Raw genomic sequence first — 19,924 nt, 5'->3', positions numbered from 1 at the left:
CCGCTGCTCAAGGTGTGGTGATGCGCAGGCTCTCATGGCTGCGTGCCGCCGACCTGGAGAATAGACTCCAGCAGCGGATTGCGGACTCACCTTGCCGTGCGGACAACATTTTTGGAGAGAAAGTCGAACAGGTGGTAGAGCATCTCCACCAGCGGGACACCGCATTCGACAAGTTCTCCCGCCGGCAGCCTTCAGCATCTACCTCTACAGGTAGAAGATTTTTTGGGGGAAGGAAGACTGTTCCCTATGCTTCTGGCAAGCGTAGGTACAATCCTCCTTCTCGACAGCCTGCGGCCCAGGCTAAGCCCCAGTGCGCTCGCTCTCGTCAGCAGCGTGCGCCTCAGCAAGGCCCCTCGGCTCCCCAGCAAAAGCAAGGGGCGAGCTTTTGACTGGCTCCAGCAGAGCATAGCCGAAGTCCAAGTGTCAGTGCCGGGCGACCTGCCAGTCGGAGGGAGGTTGAAAGCTTTTCACCAAAGGTGGCCTCTCATAACCTCAGATCAGTGGGTTCTTCAAATAGTCCGGCAAGGACCCTGAACAAATATCTCGTAAAAGAAAAGTTCAGGATGCTTTCTCTGGGCACCCTTCTTCCCATGATTCAGGAAAAAGATTGGCTATGCTCTCTGGACTTGAAGGACGCCTATACGCACATCCCGATACTGCCAGCTCACAGACAGTATCTGCGATTTCAGCTGGGCACACGTCACTTCCAGTACTGTGTGCTACCCTTTGGGCTCGCCTCTGCGCCCATGGTGTTCACAAAGTGCCTGGCTGTGGTAGCAGCGGCGCTTCGCAGGCTGGGGGTGCACGTGTTCCCATATCTCGACGATTGGCTGGTGAAGAACACATCCGAGGCAGGAGCCCTGCAGTCCATGCAGATGACTATTCGCCTCCTGGGGCTACTGGGGTTTGTGATAAATTATCCAAAGTCCCATCTTCTCCCAGTGCAGAAACTCGAATTCATAGGAGCTCTGCTGGATTCTCGGACGGCTCACGCCTATCTTCCAGAGACGAGAGCCAACAACTTGTTGTCCCTCGTCTCGCGGGTGCGAGCGTCCCAGCAGATCACAGCTCGGCAGATGTTGAGATTGCTGGGCCACATGGCCTCCACAGTTCATGTGACTCCCATGGCCCGCCTTCACATGAGATCTGCTCAATGGACCCTAGCCTCCCAGTGGTATCAGGCCGCTGGGGGTCTAGAAGACGTTATCCACCTGTCCACGAGTTTTCTCAAATCCCTGTATTGGTGGACAATTTGGTCCAATTTGACTCTGGGACGTCCTTTCCAAATTCCTCAGCCACAAAAAGTGCCGACCACGGATGCGTCTCTCCTGGGATGGGGAGCTCATGTCGATGGGCTTCACACCCAAGGAAGCTGGTCCCTCCAGGAACGCGATCTGCAGATCAATCTTCTGGAGTTGCGAGCGATCTGGAACGCTCTGAAGGCTTTCAGAGATCGGCTGTCCCACCAAATTATCCAAATTCAGACAGACAACCAGGTTGCCATGTACTATGTCAACAAGCAGGGGGGCACCGGATCTCGCCCCCTGTGTCAGGAAGCCGTCAGCATGTGGCTCTGGGCTCGCCGTTACGGCATGGTGCTCCAAGCCACATATCTGGCAGGCGTAAACAACAGTCTGGCCGAAAGGTTGAGCAGGATTATGCAACCTCACGAGTGGTCGCTCAATTCTCGTGTAGTGCGACAGATTTTCCAGGTGTGGGGCACCCCCTTGGTGGATCTCTTCGCATCTCGAGCCAACCACAAAGTCCCTCAGTTCTGTTCCAGGCTTCAGGCCCACGGCAGACTGGCATCGGATGCCTTCCTCCTGGACTGGGGGGGGAGGGTCTGCTGTATGCTTATCCTCCCATACCTCTGGTGGGGAAGACTTTGTTGAAACTCAAGCAAGACCGAGGCACCATGATTCTGATTGCTCCTTTTTGGCCGCGTCAGATCTGGTTCCCTCTTCTTCTGGAGTTGTCCTCCGAAGAACCGTGGAGATTGGAGTGTTTTCCGACCCTCATCACACAGGACGAAGGGGCGCTTCTGCATCCCAACCTCCGGTCCCTGGCTCTCACGGCCTGGATGTTGAGAGCGTAGACTTTGCCTCTTTGGGTCTGTCAGAGGGTGTCTCCCGCATCTTGCTTGCTTCCAGGAAAGATTCCACTAAGAGGAGTTATTTCTTTCTATGGAGGAGGTTTGCCGTCTGGTGTGACAGCAAGGCCCTAGATCCTCGCTCTTGTCCTACACAGACCCTGCTTGAATACCTTCTGCACTTGTCTGAGTCTGGTCTCAAGACCAACTCTGTAAGGGTTCACCTTAGTGCAATCAGTGCATACCATTACCGTGTGGAAGGTAAGCCGATCTCAGGACAGCCTTTAGTTGTTCGCTTCATGAGAGGTTTGCTTTTGTCAAAGCCCCCTGTCAAGCCTCCTACAGTGTCATGGGATCTCAATGTCGTTCTCACCCAGCTGATGAAACCTCCTTTTGAACCACTGAATTCCTGCCATCTGAAGTACTTGACCTGGAAGGTCATTTTTTTGGTGGCAGTTACTTCAGCTCGTAGAGTCAGTGAGCTTCAGGCCCTGGTAGCCCAGGCCCCTTACACCAAATTTCATCATAACAGAGTAGTCCTCCGCACTCACCCTAAGTTTCTGCCGAAGGTTGTGTCGGAGTTCCATCTGAACCAGTCAATTGTCTTGCCAACATTCTTTCCCCGTCCTCATTCCTGCCCTGCTGAACGTCAGCTGCACACATTGGACTGCAAGAGAGCATTGGCCTTCTATCTGGAGCGGACACAGCCCAACAGACAGTCCGCCCAATTGTTTGTTTCTTTTGATCCCAATAGGAGGGGAGTGGCTGTGGGGAAACGCACCATATCCAATTGGCTAGCAGATTGCATTTCCTTCACTTATGCCCAGGCTGGGCTGGCTCTTGAGGGTCATGTCACGGCTCATAATGTTAGAGCCATGGCTGCGTCGGTAGCCCACTTGAAGTCAGCCACCATTGAAGAGATTTGCAAAGCTGCGACGTGGTCATCTGTCCACACATTCACATCTCATTACTGCCTGCAGCAGGATACCCGACGCGACAGTCGGTTCGGGCAGTCAGTTCTTCAGAACCTGTTTGGGCTTTAGGATCCAACTCCACCCCCCGAGGGCCCTGCTTGTTCTGTTCCAGGCTGCACTCTCAGTTAGTTGGTAAATTTTTTACGTCAATCTCAGTTATGTCCTCGCCGTTGCGAGGCCCAATTGACCATGGTTGTTGTTTTGAGTGAGCCTGGGGGCTAGGGATACCCCATCAGTGAGAACAAGCAGCCTGCTTGTCCTCGGAGAAAGCGAATGCTACATACCTGTAGAAGGTATTCTCCGAGGACAGCAGGCTGATTGTTCTCACAAACCCGCCCGCCTCCCCTTTGGAGTTGTGTCTTCCCTTGTATTGTCTTGCTACATACTGGACTGGCCGGCTCGAGCCGGTTTCGGGCGGGAAGACGGCCGCACATGCGCGGTGTGCGCGGGCGCGCGAGGGCTAGCAAAGGACTTTGCTAGTGAAGATTCCGATTGGAGGGGCTGCCGTGGACGTCACCCATCAGTGAGAACAATCAGCCTGCTGTCCTCGGAGAATACCTTCTACAGGTATGTAGCATTCGCTTTAGAACAAGTGTTTGTCAGAGAGGGATACCTGGAGGGTCTCTTATGGGCTTCCGTCCCAGAACAGAATTATGGGAAAATGACATTAAACCCTTTTACATCACACCTATTGACTCTTTGGGGAACCCTAAAAACTAAACTGTGGGGGAGACAGCAGAGATCCTCTTATGCATGGATCACGCAGGAGTCGGGATTCCCGGCAGGGAAAGAATCGGGGGTCTTCTCCACATGGTTTCAGAAAGGTTTAATTAGATTTCGAGATTTTCTGGAGGGAGGTCGTATAAGGACATTTGGGGAGCTCCAAGAGAAATATGACCTACAGGAGACAGATAAATATGCATATCTGCAGGTTAAGCACTTTATTGTATCAGAGAAATGGACAAAACACCCACCAGCAGACCATGAGAAATTTGAAAATCTGTGGGGGGAGATAGATGTGACAGGCAAGGGAATTTCTAAAATATATGAGCACCTTCGGGGCCAAGAATTTCGAAAACATACATTTATGGAAGTATGGGAACAAGACGTGGCACAGACTTTAAGCGAGGCCGAATGGAGGAGGGTATATAATGAAGTTAAGAAAACATCAATTTGTGTTTTGATCAAAGAAAATGCTTATAAAATACTGAGCAGATGGTATTATACACTAGACAAAGTCAATAAAATGTACCCTGGGGCTTCGGCGGACTGTTGGCGGTGTGGGCAAGGCAAGGGTACATTTTATCATATATGGTGGGAGTGTAATATGATACAAGAATATTGGAGAGAGATAGTGAAAGAACTATCAACAGTTTTGGAAATCCCCTTCCCATATGAATCTAAATGGTGTTTGCTTGGATGGGGAAACCACAGAGGGCAAAAATGGCAACAAAGAGTCAAACGAATGGGACTAGCAGCAGCAAAAACGGTAATAGCGCATCATTGGAAAAGCAATATGGGGCCCACAATCAATGACTGGAAGGTTAAGTTGAGGGACATCATAGAACTAGACAAACTAACAGATAAAAGGATAGGGAGATATAATACTGAGGCAAAAGAATGGGTACGGGTGCAGGAAATCCTGGTAGACAAAGGGAATGAAGAAAACGGCATGACATCCTGAGGGTTAAAGGAGGGAGGGGGGTGGGAGGAGGGGGGTAGAGGGACGGGGGGAAAATTGTTTAAAATGTAGTTGAGTGTGGGGCTCACTTGGAATATGTTGTAGTGAGCCGAGTTATATATGTTCTGACATGTTCTTTTTGCTCAATAAAGACTTCTAAAAATTAAAAAAAAAAAAAAATAATAATGTAGTTGAGCATTGTTACGCTATTAAGTGATATGTAATGTTATGATAAGATATAACGCAGTTGTGATATTTTGCTCTCAATAAAATTTACAAATTAAAAACAAAACAAAACAATGATATTCAAACCACTACCCGGATAACTAACCAGATCAAGTTAAGACAGCAAGATAGTTATCCGGGTAGTAGTTTGAATATTACTGCTACCCAGATAAATTTTGTCCGTTCTTTTCACTGTACTACCCCGGCACTATTTAGATAATGCCAGGGGTGGTCGGTCTGTAATGACTTTTTTAGCAGCATTGTCAAGAGTGCTGCTGAAAAGCAAAGGATTGCCCTGGTCAATAGCAGGTGCTGTTGTCTGGATTAAATGACTTTGAATATCAGTTGGTGGGTGTTTAATGATCCCTTTTGTAGGTCGACCCAAAAATGTTTCTTCTGCATGATACATATAGACTACCTCTTTGGATGATATGGGACTACCTCTTTGGATGATATGGGAAGAGATGCTTTTACAATAGAGGGCCGCTAGTTTTTAGTCCTGATGTGTTGCTTCTCCTGAGTGGACCAAGTAAGGGAAAATTACTAAGAAAATGTCCGTTTTTTTTTTTTTTGTTTTTACACTCTCTATTTAAGGTGCAATTGATTTGGCAGCTAAAAGTGCAGGCATCATTCCAGAGAGTCCCCTGCCACTCTTGGAACCTGAAAGCATACCGGGTATCACTCCTCTATCTCCAGACACTGTTTCTTCCGTGCCAACAGAACAAGGTTCTGCAGTTGAAAGTTCTAGCACATGCTCCACGACTGCAGCAGAGGTAGCTACTTTTTACATTATGAACCTTGCAGTGTAAACCAGCCATGTAAAAACTGAGTTGCTCTACACTAAGTTCTCCAGACAGGTGTCTCAGTTTGAAAACTTACAAAATGCTCTTTAACAGGAGACTGTCAGGGTTGATAAAATGATGCCTTGAAAGTACTCTTGTTTACAGCATTTGTATGATTATTAGATTTCTCAGTTCAGATAACATTTGCCCATCCTGTTAAATTGCCACTGAATTTCTGCTCCTTACAAGTGCTTTTCTTTATGTACTATGATGGTTAATATCAAGTATTGTGCTGTGGTCCCAGAATTTTCAAATTGTCATTGAAAGTGTTGTAAAACAGTAACACAACTTGAATGAATGAATGGAAAGTATGTCTTTTAATTTGCACTTCTACCGTAAGAAATAAAAGGTTATAACCGTGCAAATTAGGAAAAGGCAGTTTATAGACTAGGAAAGGTGGATAAAGGCCAACCCCCAGAAACTCTACTCTCCTGCAAAGATTAGCAAGCTCTTATTTACAGTGGTGGAAATAAGTATTTGATCCTTTGCTGATTTTGTAAGTTTGCCCACTGACAAAGACATGAGCAGCCCATAATTGAAGGGTAGGTTATTGGTAACAGTGAGAGATAGCACATCACAAATTAAATCCGGAAAATCACATTGTGGAAAGTATATGAATTTATTTGCATTCTGCAGAGGGAAATAAGTATTTGATCCCCCACCAACCAGTAAGAGATCTGGCCCCTACAGACCAGGTAGATGCTCCAAATCAACTCGTTACCTGCATGACAGACAGCTGTCGGCAATGGTCACCTGTATGAAAGACACCTGTCCACAGACTCAGTGAATCAGTCAGACTCTAACCTCTACAAAATGGCCAAGAGCAAGGAGCTGTCTAAGGATGTCAGGGACAAGATCATACACCTGCACAAGGCTGGAATGGGCTACAAAACCATCAGTAAGACGCTGGGCGAGAAGGAGACAACTGTTGGTGCCATAGTAAGAAAATGGAAGAAGTACAAAATGACTGTCAATCGACAAAGATCTGGGGCTCCACGCAAAATCTCACCTCGTGGGGTATCCTTGATCATGAGGAAGGTTAGAAATCAGCCTACAACTACAAGGGGGGAACTTGTCAATGATCTCAAGGCAGCTGGGACCACTGTCACCACGAAAACCATTGGTAACACATTACGACATAACGGATTGCAATCCTGCAGTGCCCGCAAGGTCCCCCTGCTCCGGAAGGCACATGTGACGGCCCGTCTGAAGTTTGCCAGTGAACACCTGGATGATGCCGAGAGTGATTGGGAGAAGGTGCTGTGGTCAGATGAGACAAAAATTGAGCTCTTTGGCATGAACTCAACTCGCCGTGTTTGGAGGAAGAGAAATGCTGCCTATGACCCAAAGAACACCGTCCCCACTGTCAAGCATGGAGGTGGAAATGTTATGTTTTGGGGGTGTTTCTCTGCTAAGGGCACAGGACTACTTCACCGCATCAATGGGAGAATGGATGGGGCCATGTACCGTACAATTCTGAGTGACAACCTCCTTCCCTCCGCCAGGGCCTTAAAAATGGGTCGTGGCTGGGTCTTCCAGCATGACAATGACCCAAAACATACAGCCAAGGCAACAAAGGAGTGGCTCAGGAAGAAGCACATTAGGGACATGGAGTGGCCTAGCCAGTCACCAGACCTTAATCCCATTGAAAACTTATGGAGGGAGCTGAAGCTGCGAGTTGCCAAGCGACAGCCCAGAACTCTTAATGATTTAGAGATGATCTGCAAAGAGGAGTGGACCAAAATTCCTCCTGACATGTGTGCAAACCTCATCATCAACTACAGAAGACGTCTGACCGCTGTGCTTGCCAACAAGGGTTTTGCCACCAAGTATTAGGTCTTGTTTGCCAGAGGGATTAAATACTTATTTCCCTCTGCAGAATGCAAATAAATTCATATACTTTCCACAATGTGATTTTCCGGATTTAATTTGTGATGTGCTATCTCTCACTGTTACCAATAACCTACCCTTCAATTATGGGCTGCTCATGTCTTTGTCAGTGGGCAAACTTACAAAATCAGCAAGGGATCAAATACTTATTTCCACCACTGTATCTCTCCTGAAAGCAGCTAAGAAATCTTATTACACTAATCTGCTTAACACCTTGTTGAATAGACCACAAAGGTTTTTTTTCCTTAATTTCAGAGATTGCCTGCTGTAAGAAACCTACCTCTTCTTTACTCATGCCCCCTGTGGAAGTCATTGCTCCCACAACAAACATTATCTTTCCATACTACTGAATTAGTAACTGTCCAATGGGACAATGCTCAGAACTCTGGCGCTATAGGGAACAGTGATAGAAAATGCTTCTGAGCCAGCGCACAAAAATGGACAGTGTTAACAAGCTTGCACAAATTATATGCATGCTGTGCAAGCGGGAGGAACATGCCTGGCACATGCACACAAGAATTTAGTGGTAAGCAAAGCTCTTGTGCACATGCCCATTCAAGGCACACATCAGCATTGTTCTTCTCCTTAAATATAAGCTTCTCAACTTTTTTTTTTCACTTGAAAAGCTTATATTTTAGTGGAGAAAATAGGCACCAATGTATGCTTCCACTTTTGGTTTTGCTCAGACTTCCACACATTTATTCCTCAGTGACTTTCACTGGCTTCTTTCCTTTTTCAAATAAAACAAAAACCGGCAGATTTTAAAAGGAAAATCATGAGAAATCCTAAGCCCTCTACATGTCTTTGGGGTTTTTTGTGTTCTGTTTCTCTGAGCATTGAGAGGGAATAGCTAATGACCTTGTTTATATCATTTGCTTAATTTAAATATAATTTGCTTTAATCTTTGACGTTTCCTGCGTTAGGGCCTCTGAGCATTCTATGCACATTAATGCTGGCATTAATCTGTCGCTAATCACCTCTAGCACCAACATTAGGTTTTGAGCATCGGTCCTTAATATTCTTCACCAGTTCCTGTGCATCAGACAATCTGTTGTCTCACTGATCTTGATGTTAATGGTCCTCCCTTAAGCTAGCCAGCCAGCCACCCTCCTCTTTTTCTTGTCAAGAATCCTTGCAAGCATTAGACTGTCTACTTGCTTATTGAACCTCATTCCCTTTAGCAGATTGAGAGCTTCTATCCTTAGCTCTTTTGATCCATTAACTGTAGTCTTCTCCAGTGATTCCCAAACATGTCCTGGGAGAACCCCAGTCAGTCAGGTTTTCATGATATTCACAATGAATATTCATGAGATTGATTTATATAAACTACATCCTTGGCATGCAAATCTCTCTCATGCATATTTATTGTAGATACTGAAAACCTGACTGACTGGGGTTCCCCCAGGAGAGGTTTGGAAACTTCTGGTCTGTGTGCACGTTTCCCCTGGAAACACGCTATTCTTGTTTTGAAGAAACCATAGCTTTACCCAGCAGATTCTTCAAGTTAGACGTATATCTAATCTTTTTGTTTATCAGTCCTTGTGAAAAAAAACATTTCTCTCTATTACCAGCTTTTGTTAATCACAAATGTATCCTGCATCCATATCAATCAGAATTCTGGCGGGGGCACAATACTGAAACCATCTTGGCTGCCTTTTTACCTTTTTAAGCAAGAGCTATGCCATTTTTATTTTATTTTTATTTATTTATTGGGGATTTATTAACCTCCTTTATGAGATTCACCCAAGACGGTGTACAGCTGGTACATTTTAACCTAAAATGTACAATTTTGTTAACGTAACAATTGTAAAAATGAATAAATATAAATACAATAAATGAGGTAAACTTGAGAACAGCAAATTAAAACCTAGTAATAGGATTACCATGAAACAGTGTCAAAAATATACACGTTTAACAGCACTGAAATTCAAATAACCTGATTAAAAGGCATACCCTACCAATCCAACATAAATGCCTGATCTCTGCAACACAACAAAACTAAAGTACGTAATGGACATAACACAACTCTTCCGTTGTACAATTCCCTAATGTGGCTGTGCCACATGAACTTTATCTTACCACAATATCACTTTGTATTTGTTTACACCGGAGTCTGCAAACACCTCGCCGGTACTATGTAAGCCACATTGAGCCTACAAATAGGTGGGAAAATGTGGGATACAAATGTAACAAATAAATAAATAGCAGAGAGATAATGCAATATCAGCATAATGCTAGTGAAACTTCTAATAAACATGCATTAGAACATTCAAAAAACATAGATATGATGCTAATGATTTTTTATAGTACAGCTTCCCGTGTAGCCAAAGGACCAAGTGCAGATGGGGACAAGATGTGTGGTCAGTCAGTTGGGATAAATAGATGGGTGGCTAAACTCAATGCAAGTTCTTTGTACAGATAAACAAGATATAAGGAACTGGTCTAAGTTAGTTTGTGTAGCAAGCTAGTCCAGGTGCAGAATGGTGCATAGTCAGTCACACCATGTATGGATTTGGGAGAAGAACCAGGCTTTCAGCTTCCTGAAATAGAGGTAGTCTCGAGTTAGACATAGCCCCTCCGGGAGTAAATTCCAGAGCATGGGGGCTACTACTGAGAAGGCTCGCAGGCAGGTATCACATCGTACAATTTCTTTAGATGAGGGTACAGATAGTGATGCTCCTTAAGAGGACCTTAGAGATCTCAAAAGGTATGTAAAGGGCTAACATACTTATTTGAAATCTATTTATTGAGATAATATAAAAGTACAGTAGGCAAAAACAATGGTGTATTGCAGAATCAAACAAAAGCCAACATACCATTAAGATAACACTAAAACTATCAACCTGTGAACCATCTCCCCTCAGCCCAGGGCTAACTTATTCTTTAAGTAATCTGGTCTATTTTGTCTTAATGACCTTGAAAATCGAACAGTTTTAAAATTTGTTTATTAGGATTTATTTACCGCCTTTTAGAAAGAATTCACTCAAGGCGGTATACAGTAAGAATAAATCAGACATAAGCAATAGACAATTACAGCAGTAAAAATATTCAAATAACAATACAAAAAGTATGGCATAGTATACTACGTACAATTTATCCCTTTATGGTACTGGTAGCCAGTGTAGTTTTTGCAGGAAGGGTGTGCTGTGGTTACACTGCTGCAGTCTTCTATCAGTCATGTTGCATCATTCTGAATTGGAGCTGATGCAAAGTTTTTGGTTTGACTAGTGTACAAGACATTACAGTAGTCTAGTCATGATGTTATCGTGCCATGGACCACTGTGGTCACTCATCTTTCTAGTATACGGAGAAAGATTTCGTAGCTGCTGCAGGTGATAGAGACAGTTTTTGAAGGTTGTTTGAATTTGCAGGATCAGAGTGAGTGATGAGTCTAGCAGTATCCCAAAATTCCTGACCTGTGATTTTAGGGGGAGATTATTATTCCCAAAATGTATTTTGAAGTCAAGTATTTGTCCACTTTTGTTAAGTACCCTAAGAATCTCTGTTCTGCTTAGGTTCAGGCAGTGTTTGTTGTTGTTTGCCCATTTCTGAGTTTCAGTTAGACAGGCAGTCAGTTTACTCAAGGCTGTGGGTAGATCAGGCTCAATAGGTATGAGTAGTTGCACATCATCAGCATAGATGTAGAATTTTGTGTCCATCAACCAAAGCAGCTTAGCCAGAGGCTTGAGGTAGATATTAAATAAAGTGGGAGACAGTATGGATCCCTGTGGCACCCCGCAGTTCAGTGCCCAAATTAATGATGAATTGTTGTTGAACAGAACTGATTTTCTGACAGAATTTGAACCATGTAAATACTTCATCACTGATACCTGAAATGCAGCAACAGTAGTATCACCAGTGGCATAGCAAGGGCGGGGTGGTGGGGGCAGTCCGCCCTGGGTGTCGGCGGGTGGGGGGTGCTCCGCTCCCGCTGCTCCCACCCAAAGAGCCGCTGTCGCTGCAGTCTGCACCTGCCTACCAGCTCTGTCGACAGACGACAGCCCTCTTCTTCTGCCACCACACTGCCTTTAAAAAATAAATGTGTGAAGCGGCGTGGCAGGCAGCGCCTCGTGTCTGCCCTGCTTGTAAAAGAAGCAAATCTCCTCCTCCTTGTCGGGCCTTCCCTCATGGTGTCCCGCCCTCCTCTGAGGTAACTTCCTATTTCCACGAGGGTGGGACACAGTGAGGGAAGGCCCGACGATGACGAGGAGATTTGCTTCTTTTACAAGAAGGGTAGACGCGAGGCGCTGCCTGCCACGCCGCTTCACACATTTGTTTTTTAAAGGCAGGGTGGTGGCAGGAGAAGAGGGCTGTCGACGGAGCTGGTAGGCAGGTCAGGTTGCGTTACGTTGGGTCAGGGAGCTCAGATGGGGGGGTTCTCAGATGGGAGAAGGGGTCTGAGAATGGGTCATGAGGGAAAATGGGGGGCATGCCTGGGTCTGATTGGAAAATGGGGCATGCCTAGGTCAGGTGGGAGAATGGGTTTGGGGATGAAAATGGGGGCCCTAATTCAAGGCATGTGGATGAAGGGGGCTGGAACTGGGGGCTGAAAAGGAGGGTAGGTGGGATAAGGGGGCTACTACTGGGACTGTGGGGCTGAAAAGGGGCAGGGGCTGAAACTGTGGGGACTGGGGGCTGAAAGGGAGAAGTGGCTGGGGCTGAAGCTTGGGACTGGCGAGAGAAAAGGGTTGGGGTTGAAACTGGGGGCTGGGGGCTGAAAAGGAGAAAGGGAGAAGTGGCTGGGGCTGAAGCTTGGGACTGGCGAGAGAAAAGGGCTGGGGTTGAAACTGGGGGCTGAAAAGGGAGAAGTGGCTGGGGGCTGAAACTCGGGACCTTAGAGATGGCCGACCTCGGTTTTCACCTATAATGGGAACTGAGGACAGGCATCTCAAAAACGACCAAATCCAAGGCATTTGGTCGTGGGAGGAGCCAGCATTTGTAGTGCACTGGTCGCCGTGACATGCCAGGACACCAACCGGGCACCCTACGGGGCACTGCAGTGGACATCACAAATTGCTCCCAGCTGCATAGCTCCCTTACCTTGTGTGCTGAGCCCCCCCAAAACTCACTACCCACAACTCTACACCACTACCATAGCCCTTAGGGATGAAGGGGGGCACCTACATGTGGGTACAGTGGGTTTTGGGTGGGTTTTGGAGGGCTCACATTTACCACCACAAGTGTAACAGGTAAGGGGGGATGGGCCTGGGTCCGCCTGTCTGAAGTGCACTGCACCCACTAAAAACTGCTCCAGGGACCTGCATACTGCTGTTATGGAGCTGGATATGGCATTTGAGGCTGACATAGAGGCTGGAAAAAAATGTGTTTTTAATTTTTTTTTTTAGGGTGGAAGGAGGTTGGTGACCACTGGGGGAGTAAGGGGAGGTCATCCCCCATTCCCTCCGGTGGTCATCTGGTCAGTTCGAGCACCTTTTCGAGACTTGGTCGTGAAAAAAAAAGGGATCAAGTAAAGTCGGCCAAATGCCCTTCTTTTTTCCATTATTGACCGAGGACAGCCATCTCTTAACCACGCCCCCATCCTGCCTTCGGTACACTGCTGTCACGCCCCCGTGAACTTTGGCCGTCTCCGCGATGGAAAGCAGTTGAGGGCGGCCAAAATCGGCTTTCGATTATGCCGATTTGTCCGGCTGCCCATCTCCCGATTTGTGTCGGAAGATGGGCGCCATAGACGGTCGGTAGCCCAACTGTTTGGGGAGGCTAAAGGGGGCAGAGCTTACCTCCATACGCTCCGTGGCAGCGACGTCAATGAAGAAAAAGACTACAGGCTCGCCGCCAGCTTCTCCCTTCTCTCTGCACACAGTGTCCCGCCTTCTGCGGTGATGCATTTCCTGTTTCCGTGAGAGCGGGACACTGTGTGCAGAGAGAAGGGAGAAGCTGGCGGGGAGCCTGTAGTCTTTTTCTTCATTGACGTTGCTGCCACGGAAATAAAAGATGAAAATGCGCGGGGCGGGAGGGTGGGCTGCACCACAAGCGGAAGTCGACGATTGGGCTGGGGAGGCTTAGCCTCCCCAAGCCTCTTATACGGGGCGCCTATGATGGGCGCCCTTCTCTTTCGAAAATGAGCTGGATAGTTGATGATAGTTGAAACCCTCTGCTCAGTGTGCAGCTGCAGCTAAGAAAACAAATAGAATGTTAGGCGTTATTAGGAAAGGAATGGAAAACAAAAATGAGACTATAATGCCCTTGTATCACTCTGTGGTGTGACTGCACCTCAAATACTGTGTGCAGTTCTGGTTACTGCATCTCAAAAAAAGATACAATGGAATTAGAAAAGGTACAGAGAAGGACAACAAAAATAATAAAGGGGATGTAAAGGGTAAATAGGCTAGGTCTCTTCAGCTTGGAGAAGAGACAGGTGAGGGGAGATAGGATAGAGATCTATAAAATGCTGAGTGGAGTGGAACGAGTAGACATGAATCACTTGTTTATTCTTTCCAGAAATACCATGGACTAAGGGTCACGCAGTGAAGCTACTAAATAAATTTAAAACAAATCGGAGAAAATTTCTTCACTCAACATGTAATTAAACTCTGTAATTCATTGCCAGAGATGTGGTATAAGCAGTTAGCTTAGCTGGGTTTAAAGAAGGTTTAAATAATTTCCCCAAAAGAAAAATCCATAAGCCACGATTAAGATAGACTTGAGAAATTCCATTGCTTATTTGTAGGATAAGCAGCACAAAACCTGTTTTTTTTTTTTAATTTCTGGAAGATTTTATTGAACATTGACAAATGTACAAACATCAGCAAAAACTATCGAACAAATTCAGCACATAAAATCCAACGAGAGCTTATCTCCTCAGCCCGAGGAAAGTATTTGGTGCCAAATGTCAACAAGATACCCTGAGCAGTCAGTATCTTCAACTTTTTCAACAGTTTTAGAAATATCCCTACAACCCTTACCCACAAAATCCACCCCCCCCCCCTCAACACCCCACACCCCTCAGAGCATCAGAACCCCACTAACCTTGTCGTCTCCTCGTTCCCCCCACCCCGCCGGGCCTATTAACAAGAACAGTTCTTCAAGAAGGGCTCCCACAGGCTCTCCCACTTCGCCACAGTACGACTTTGCTCGGCACGAAGTCTCTCCCGCTCACAGATATACCACAGCTTATTCAGCCAACGCACTTTTGAAGGGACCTCGGGAGCCTTCCAGTGTGCTGCCAGTACCACTCTCGCCGCCAACATGGCCTGCCTGGTCAATAGCCCCTGAGATTTGGTGAGGCCTGGTGGTTTTTTAGAAAAGAGAAAGTACTCCGGAGACCACTTAACCGGCCTCCGGAACCAGCGTTGTAATCTATATTGGATGGATTTCCAATATGCCCTAATTTTTGGGCAAGACCACCAAATATGCCCCATGGTGCCTCTCTGGCCACATCCTCGCCAACACAGGGGGGATGCATCCGGGAACATGTGGCACAGCCTCGCAGGTGTCAAGTACCATCTATAAAGCACTTTTAGCACATTTTCCTGAAAGGGAACAGCAATCGATACCCTCGCCCAGCCGTTCTCCCATTCCGCCCAATCAGCCTCGTCAAAGGTAACCCCTAGCTCTTGATGCCAGCGCTCCCTATGAAGTAAGCTGGGGCGAAGTTGCTGGCTCAGGTGAGAATAAAGGCAAGTAATGAGACCTCTGGTAGTCCGAGAATCTTCGCAAAGATCTTCAAGAAAAGAATCATCTCGCAAAACTATCGAGCGAATCTCTCGAGAGGACAGAAAATGCCGTAGCTGCGTATACGCAAACTGGTCTTGGGGCAGAAGCGAAAACTGTTCCCTGAGTGAGTCAAATGAAATCAAGCGATCATCTTCAAAAAGCTGGCCCCAAGACACCAATCCCAGGGAGGCCCAACGAGTAAAAGGCCCGGGCTGAAGCCCGGGGGAAAAAAGCGGGTTATTAGCTATAGGCGAAAACCGAGAGAGCCTCCCCTCAGACTTAGTGAAAAGGCCATCCCAGTAATAAAAGGTGGACGCGATGGAAGGACTCAGATCGCCACCCAAGCCTCTAAACCTGTTAGGAAGCCATATCAAGGAGCGAAGAGAGCGAGGTCCTATCTCGGCCTGTTCCATATGTACCCACAACTTTTGAGGGTGAGCCTGAAACCACTCTAGGGCCGATCGTGCCTGAGCAGCCTTGTAATACCACAAGATGTTAGGAACGCCCAACCCTCCCTTCTTCCGTGCCCCATACAACAACGCCCTAGGCAGGCGTGGACGCTTATTAGACCAGACGAACCTAATCAACCGATCCTGCAACTTGGATAAGTAGCTCCTGGAAATCCGCAACGGTAATACCTGAAAGATATATAATAATCTAGGCAAAACATTCATCTTTAGCGAAGCAATCCTGCCTAGCCAGGATAAATCAGTGTTCTCCCACCTATCCAAGTCCCTATAGATGGATGTTAACAAAGGAGGGTAGTTGGCCGAAAACAAGTTCTCGAGACCAGGCGTAATGGTAACCCCCAAATATTTGAGGCCTTTTGTAACCCAACGAAAAGAAAAATTTGCTTTTAAAGAGTCCAAGACCGGAGACGCAATCCCCATAGCCAAGGCCTCAGTTTTACTCATATTTAGTTTAAACCCCGAAACCTTAGAGTAGGCACTCAACTTCTGCATAAGGTTCGGGAGGGAAAGCAAAGGCCTAGTCAAAGAGAGCATGACGTCATCCGCGAAAAGGGCCAATTTATACTCCTGATGACCCACCACAATTCCTGTTATATCGGGATCCAAACGGATAGAGACCGCCAGAGGCTCCATCACCAAGGCAAACAGCATCGGGGATAGCGGGCATCCCTGTCGAGTACCACGGTAAAGTGAAAACCCCTGCGAATTGCCACCGTTTATACGGACACACGCGCTCGGGAGATGATAAAGAGCCTCCACCCACCTGCGAAACCCCGGCCCCACCCCAAACCTATCTAAAACCTGGAGCATGAAAGGCCAGTGAACGCGGTCAAAGGCCTTCTCTGCATCCAAGCCCAACAAACAGACCGGGAGTTTATTCTTCTTTGATATATGGATCAGATGGACCATACGACGAACATTGTCCATAGCTTGTCTACCAGGGACAAAGCCAACCTGATCTGGATGTATTAAATAGGGCAGGACCTTTGCTAGTCGGTTGGCTAACACCTTCGCTATGATCTTTACATCGGAGTTTAATATAGAAATTGGACGGTAGGATGCACACTCCGTCTTGTCCTTGCCAGGCTTTGGGAGCACCGCAATCCAAGCTTCCCGCATGGAAGAGGGAAAGTCCTCTCCCGATAAAGCTGCATTAATTAGCTCGGTCAGCAGAGGAGCCATCTCCCCCCTGAAGGTCTTGTAAAATTCGTTAGGCAGGCCATCAAGACCCGGTGATTTCCCAGATGGCAAAGCTTTAATAACCCGCGACACTTCCTCCACGGTGACCTGACCGTCCAATCCTTCTTGCTGAGCCACAGATAGTTGCGGAAGGGAGTGGGCCAAGAGAAAGTTACTCATCTCCTCCATAGACGGATTAATATCAGGAGAGTACAGCTCTTGGTAGAACTCCTGGAAGCGCTGACGTATCTTTCCCGAGGAAGACACATATCCACCCCTGCCATCCCCAACTTTCAAAATAGTGCGATCGGTTTTTCGCTGTGCCAACTTGATTGCTAAAGCCCTACTGGGTTTGTTAGCCTGAACGTATTGGGAGCACTGATACCTGGCATTAACAAATTGCAATTGAGTGGAATAAATGTGATCTAATTTTAACCGAAGACCCTGAATCTCTCTTAATGTGTCCACCGAATGTGAAGTCTTATGCTGGTCTGAAAGAGTTGATAAACGGGACAGGCACCCCGCCACCTCAGCCCGCTGTCGCCTAGCCCTAGAGCCAGCCTTCTGTAAGAAATACCCCCGTGAAACAGCCTTCAGGGCATCCCAGACCACTCCCAAGGCCGGGCCCGAATTAATGTTAAACTCTATATACTCCTTGAAGAGCCGTCTGTAGCCCCCAAGTATCTCTTCATCCTTCAATAGGGTGGTATTTAAGGTCCACCTCCTATCCCTGTCCTCCTTCCCAAGGGAGGGTAAGCAGGTCCAAACTGGAGCGTGGTCCGAGAGAGTGCAAGTACCAATGTCCGCCTCCCATCCAGCATGAGTTAATGAGATGTCCAGCAACACATAGTCAATTCGCGAGTAAGTGTCGTGGGAGTGGGAAAAAAACGAATAATCCCGAACTCGTGGATGTATAACCCGCCATGCATCAACTACTCCAATATCTCGCACAAACTGATTAAAGGCGTTAGATAATTGACTATCCACTGCAGATGACTTACCCGACCTATCAAGGTCTGGATGTAACGTAGCATTAAAGTCCCCCCCGACAATCAGCTTACCCGAAGGACATGAACTGATACGACCCACTATCCTCTTGAAAAAACCCCCCTGACCCTCGTTCGGAGCATATAAGGAAACCAGATTAAGAGCCTCATTATCAATTGTAAGATGTACAGACAAATATCGCCCCTCTGTATCCCTCTGCACCTTGCCCACTTGGACCTGCAAAGACGAGTGTAACAATATCGCAACTCCCCTTTTTTTAGAGCCATCAGATGCAGAAGCGCAAAAAACCGTCGGGTAATAAGGTGAGGTCAGGTACCGCTCATGATCCCTTCGCAAGTGCGTCTCCTGGAGGAACACCACATGGGATCCCAGATGCACCAATTCCCTGAAAACTTTTTGGCGTTTTTGAGGCGAGTTAAGGCCTTTGACGTTGTAAGACAAAAACTTTAAGGCTTTACTCATGAGTATGGTCTACTCGCTGCCAAGCAAAGCAACTGCAAAGAACATGTGGAACTAGCAAAGTGAGAGCAACATAAACAGTGAGAGCCCCCCGGACCCAGCCAAAACCAAAGCCTCCGACGAGGGAGGATCCCCCCCCCCTGCTATCTGCCGTACCCCCTCCCCCCTCCCCTCCCCCCAAGTCCCCCCCCCCTTGACCGCTACCACCAGGCAGAGAACCCAACTTGTCCTTCTGCCTAGGAAAATGGAGCAAGGAGCCACAGTACCCCACGGCACACTCAAACCACCCCCCCCACTCACCCCCACATCTCACAACACTTAACCGCCTCACACACACCACTCCTAGCATTTACGCTGACCCAGCCTTAAAGTCTAACTCAACATCATCCCCATTATGTATACTTCAAGCCCATTCTATAACAGCAATCATACATAGCATTGAAACCCCCACTCACTCCACACAAGCCCCCTCCCTCCTATGAAGCTGTTTAAACGATTTCCATATCCCTTCTCCCCCCTACCCCAAACACATTTTCTAAAACAGATTATGAAAACATCAAGCAAAGCTACAAAAAAAGGGGGGGGGGGGGGAAAAGGGGAGAAACAACATATGATAAGTCCAAATGTTAGAGCGCCCACAGGCCTTGCTAACTGAAAAGTCACAGAGTAAAGGACTTCAGATTGATAGTACTGTTCACTTCCCCCTACGAGAAACACGCTTCCATCGCTGCAATTTCTCCCTAGTATCAGACGCGAGTTCCACAGGAGGCGAGGCATGCTGCGTCAAACCTGCTTCATGTAGCTTCTTCCAAGCCTCTGCCACCTGTCTCACCCGACATGCTGCCCCTTTAACAGTAAAACAAAGCGCGAAGGGGAAAGCCCAGCGATAGGAAATCTTTTCTTTAATTAGAATGTCAAGTGCTGGCTTCATAGCTCTTCTTTGTGCCAGCGTGAATAACGAGAGGTCCTGGAACACCCCCACACGAGCCTCGTTGTATTCCACTGTGCCCGCCTGACGAGCACTTTGCAAAACTTTTTCTTTTAAAGGATATGAAGCAAATCTGGCAATGATATCCCGAGGGCGATTATCCTGTTGTTTTTTCAAAGCCCTATGTGCCCGTTCTATAGCGATTTCACGAGGGTCCAACTCGGCTCCCATCAGCTTGCCACACAAAAGATTCACAATGGCGGGAACGTCTTCGCCATCTCGCGCCTCCGGAACTCCTCTGAAACGGAGATTCTTACGGCGGCCACGATTCTCCAAATCATCGATCTTGTACTGTAGATCATCGCAAGCTGCAAACACCTGGGTAAGCCTTGTTTCCACAGTGCTAAGCTGCTCTCCTTGGTCGTCGACGCGGGCCTCCAGTTCTTCCACTCTGCCTCCAAGCTCGCGAATATCCACATTCATGGCATCGATCCTTTCCAGGATC

General features: G+C 47.2%; 1 protein-coding gene across 1 annotated transcript in view; it reads left to right on the top strand.

Moving 5' to 3' along the window:
* Positions 1-19,924, top strand: part of CRAMP1 (cramped chromatin regulator homolog 1) — a 615,140-nt gene that overhangs the window by 396,704 nt on the left and 198,512 nt on the right. Inside the window, 1 exon segment of the mRNA XM_030211519.1 lies at positions 5,564-5,742. Within this exon segment, the coding sequence (XP_030067379.1) occupies positions 5,564-5,742 (179 nt within the window).

Source organism: Microcaecilia unicolor, chromosome 8 (assembly GCF_901765095.1).
Source record: "Microcaecilia unicolor chromosome 8, aMicUni1.1, whole genome shotgun sequence".
In the NCBI taxonomy this organism is placed as follows: Eukaryota; Metazoa; Chordata; class Amphibia; order Gymnophiona; family Siphonopidae; genus Microcaecilia; species Microcaecilia unicolor.
Note: the sequence above shows the minus strand (reverse complement) of the source record. Positions and strands in the feature narration are given on the sequence as shown.